This window comes from Anneissia japonica, unplaced genomic scaffold (genome assembly GCF_011630105.1).
Source record: "Anneissia japonica isolate Jap-2015-1 unplaced genomic scaffold, ASM1163010v1 scaffold287740_len772037_cov194, whole genome shotgun sequence".
Taxonomy (NCBI): Eukaryota; Metazoa; Echinodermata; class Crinoidea; order Comatulida; family Comatulidae; genus Anneissia; species Anneissia japonica.
The window spans coordinates 45,903-50,732 of NW_022736571.1; the positions used below are offsets into that span (position 1 = coordinate 45,903).

The 4,830-nt window shown below is 34.1% G+C and overlaps 1 protein-coding gene across 1 annotated transcript in view; it reads right to left on the minus strand.

Moving 5' to 3' along the window:
• Positions 1-3,796: 3,796 nt before the first annotated feature.
• The window catches only part of LOC117116814 (mediator of RNA polymerase II transcription subunit 12-like protein), a 39,145-nt gene continuing 38,111 nt past the window's right edge, over positions 3,797-4,830 (minus strand). Inside the window, exon 19 of the mRNA XM_033260909.1 lies at positions 3,797-3,893. Within this exon, the coding sequence (XP_033116800.1) occupies positions 3,797-3,893 (97 nt within the window). The remainder of the gene's footprint in view (positions 3,894-4,830) is intronic.

Below are 4,830 nucleotides of genomic sequence, written 5' to 3' on the forward strand. Positions count from 1 at the left end.
GTTCTTACCCATACCGAAGGTATCTTGCCTTTCTTCTAATATTCGCTGGCTTTTGTTTTAATGTAATCAAGTAAAACCATTATCAGCAGCATATTTGCAGTATGTAAATGATCGTCAGCAGAATCAAATAGTTGCAGTACCAAGGGTAACATCAAAATTAAATTCCTAGGCAACATGATGACATACATACATACATGTAATATTAGTATAGTATTTGTACAGCTGGCCTTGCGCTTTGAAAGCATGTGCAGACCCTTGTCACGCACCGGCAAACATAATTTGCATACCTAGAGTTACACTTCGTTTTATGTTAATGATTTTTGATTATCATGAAAATCGAACTACTCTTCGTGAAAACTTATGTGAACGTGCCGTTTACACGTAACAATTAGAAGCGTCCGATTTATTGGTAACAAACTTTGGCGTAACACAAACACCCTATCTCAAATCCATGGCAACGACTAGGATGCCCTCTCCCAAAACTGATTACTTTTCTGTGCCAAATTGACGCTTCTATTTGTTATGCGTAAAATCGCGGAGAACGCCATCTTGTGTTTATAAGATCTTTGTTGCACAATAGTTTCCATGCTAGCGTGTAGGGGTGTAAACTTTCTTTGTAGCTATCTATTGCACGACTTAACTTACACACCATATCAATCAATCTAACAACCTATCTTTTGGAATTGAATATTCATATAACAATTACCTTTAAAAAAAAAAAAAAAAAAAAATTCCCCCACCCTAAATCTTTCCCAGGCTACCTACTACTAGTACTACCTACCAAGCCTGTAGCTATGCCTAGGCTCTAGCCCTCTAGTTTGTATTTTAAAACTACAGTATTTTAAAAGCATGTTCTTACAAAGGTAAACATGGATAAAGGTCAGTAATTTCATATCTGGAAGATTATTTTAAATATTTACTTTTTTAGTAGGAGATACTGATATCATTATATAGCAATCAATTGCTTATTTATCTGTGATTCTGAATATATGCTTCTTTTTGGACCATCAAGTTGAATTTTGTGGTTATTTACAGCTTTATTTCAGAACTTTCTAAGGCTCTGTTGTTTGTCTCAAAGCAAGCTTTCTGAATTGTTTATAGGGACCGAGCACTCTTATCATACCTCCTCTGTTAAGAAAAAGGATTATAAGCTGAGCTTAGAATGTAACAACAATAAGTACTAGTAGTGATCAGCCATCTTCTATGGATTTTAAACTGCTTGAATACTCATATTCCTTCATCATCAACTCCTGTTGGATCTGGCACCCACAAAAAAGCAGTTTCTGAATCTGTATATGAAGATAGTGCAATTAAATATTGGGCTGAATTTTTCAACACAAACTCAGTCAAAGTTGAAGCTGAAGTGCAAACACCTTACTATTGGGACCAAACACATTCACTAAAAGCTAAGATAAAAAAGCAGGAAGACACAATTTCTGACCTGAATTGTGTGAGCAAAATTCTTCTCTGGAAGCTAAGATTAAAAGTTTATAAATATGTTTAAATGAGTGTAGGACAAAAAAACGCCCAGGACAATAACTACCCGGACATAAACCACACAAAATGGACTATACCACTGTTAGAGTGGGGTGGCCAGTGTGGACAGTCATATCCAGTATGTAGGCTAATATGATCTTAATATTTTATCTTTTTACCTTGTTTTGTCAAGTCTATAATTATATTTCTTCTTGCAATAAAGATGAGTTTCCATAGATACATGTACAGTAATTTAATAGTAAAACCAGTTTATTTCCATAATAGAATAGTGAATAAAATCTAATTAAAACAAAATATTTTATTGAAAGGTTATTCATAGATGTGTATAAGAGACAGCATTATCATCACCACCATCCCAAAGATCCACATTGTATCATTGTCATGAGTAAGTAATGTTGTCATCATCATTATTCCAACCATCCACACTATCATTGCCATCAAAATTGTCATCATTATCATCACCACCATCCAGGCGTGACATACATCAGCAACTTTCCACCCATTTCAGGGTTCCTGCTGCCGAAGCAGGGGGAGTGTGCACTCATACATTGTATGACGTACACACAGACCGGACCGGACACCAGAGCACAATCAGGTCTGCCCTGAGAATGGGAGCTACCTAACTGACGCACGTCACGGTCCATCGCTGGTGGAAGACAGAACCGATATTCAAGTAAAATAAATGTTTATTTATTTTTTTAACGCAGTCAACAATATTATATTATTATCATCATCATTACTATTATCATTACCATCACATTAACTATTAATTCTATTATTATTATTATTATTATTATTATTATTATTATTATTATTATTATTATTATTATTATCTGGAGAAATCCAAATGAAATAAATTAACAGCATAGCAGTAAACATAAAGGATTTCCAGGTTTGTTTTGGGTTCTTATACACATCTAGATGTGTATAAGAGACAGGTCTAACTCTTCCAGATCTGTTTATAATGATGTCACTATAAAGAGGGTATGTTGAATCTTGCAATATATATTTAAATTTAGTCAGAAAATTATACTAACACAAATCATTGACTGCCCCTACCTCAAGTCCGGTGATACGTGAAACTTGTCTGCCTATTTTATTAAGTTTCTCTTTTAGGCTTTTGTCTAGATGAGAATACCAAATAGTAAAACAATAACACAAAACTGATTGAATAACTGATAAATAAAACATATGAATGAGACAGGGGCCAACATTGAACCTCCACAAACGATACACGAAGTACATCTTTTTGTTACATTTAGTAAGTACATATGCTGTACTCTAATCCCATTTAAGTTTATTATCAATTATGAGCCCAGGTATTTTGGTTTTTCCACAATTTCGACCTTTTCAGATGAAGGGAAATATTCATGGTTGCTATTACTGAAAGATCATATCCCATAGATATACAATGTATCCAGTGCCAGATTAACCATTAGGCAAATAAGGCACAAGCCTTGTGGGCCAGGCGAAAATGATGGGCCATCAAAAGTTGGACTGCAATATTATTTACACTCTATTTTCCGGTATTATTAGGCCAGAAAACTCGTAATTATTACCATGGGGTCCATTCAATTAACATTTTTGGGCCATTTCCAAAATGTGCCTTGAGGCCAGATGATGCTTAATCCAGCACTGAATGTATCCAAATTAAAGGGAAAATAGTCATGCCTGAAAAATAGAGCCCATTGGTATTATCATTTTACATGACTTTTTCTATTCAAATTATATTTATGTTCCAAACAAATCATGTTTGGAAATATATGTACTGTAGGCGAAAAATTACACTTTTTTTAGTCAGCCCATATACATATGTACGTGTGTATGTATATGTATTATTTATTTGCTTTAGGCTGCTGATCTCACTGTAGGCCCCGGGCCACACAAATTTGTTTTTAACCAGACATTTTTACGTTCTTAAATACATAGATTGTGGATTATTTTACTCCAACACAACTTCCATAGATACTTGTTTATTATGTATATTGATCATTAAATAAAACAATCAATCATTATAGAGTACTACAGTGTTATGTCACGATACCATGTGATACTACTCCGTTGCTATCCTTGCAAAAAGCGTTCAACCAGACGCAATTTTCTTTACTGACCAACCATTGATCCCAATTTCTAACGTAATTATTAAGATTTTGTATCTTACACTTCCTTTGTAAATTTTAATTAATGATTAAATGTGTGTTCGATAACTAATATAATACGAGCTTTTGTGTTTTTAGTACATTTTGATGGTAAAATATTAGATATTAAAATGCCTATTCCAGAAAGCCTACGAAATCATTCAGGCGTATTGAACGGTGACCGATGTCTGTTGACAACAGAGTGCGCCAGCTGGCGTCGTGACGACACGACTGTGGTACCCTATGTTGATGTTAAAGCTGAAAATGATAATTAAAAGAGAAGTAAAATTTGCTGCAATGCACACATGTGAAGCCATAATAAACACTGGATTTGAAGAGGCCCATTAGAGGGCCTCCTTCACTTTACAATTACACAGTATGGTGTGTTGTCTGGTTCGGGGACGCTACCGAAAACGACTTATATGCCCGTAACAGAATAGTCAGGACTGCAACGCATATCATTGGTTTGGAACAAATGCCTCTGGAAACCATTTTCCATGATCGGATTAAGACCTCTATTATATTAAATATAAACATGACCCTTGCCTTCAGTTTGGCACATAATATAGCTTTCTATGACAAGTGGTTAACAAGATTCTAAAAGAATTGGGGTCTTCCGTCGTATTAGATATTTTATACCTCAATTTATTCTTAAGATGCTGGCTAAAACTTTGGTTTTTCCTTTACTTTATTGTTCATGTGTATGGTCAAACTGCTCCATCCAATTGACTAATAGCCTACAAGTTCTTTTAAACACCTTAGGAAGAATTTACTTTCTTGTGACATTAGAACACAAATTAATGATATTTTAAACTTGTTAAACTGGCAAACTCTGAATGACAGATGTAGAGATCAATTATTATTCATAACTTTTAAATGTCTTCAAGGACTTGCACCTTCCTATTTCATTAAGATGCTTGTTTTTCTCAAAAATGCTAAGAATACTCGAAGTCAGACAAATAATAATCTTTTAGTTCCACAGTGGAACATTTGTCAAGGAAAACGGACCTTTCACTATCGAGCATCCATGAACTGGAACGAACTACCTAGTAGCATAACTACTGTAGGGATTTCCATAATTTAAATCAAAATACCTTTAAAAATGCTCTAAAATAATTAATCTCTCTATTTTGTAATTAAGTCATTTTTGTTAAATTTTCCTTATATTTTCCTTTTCATTTTATCACTTTTGTAT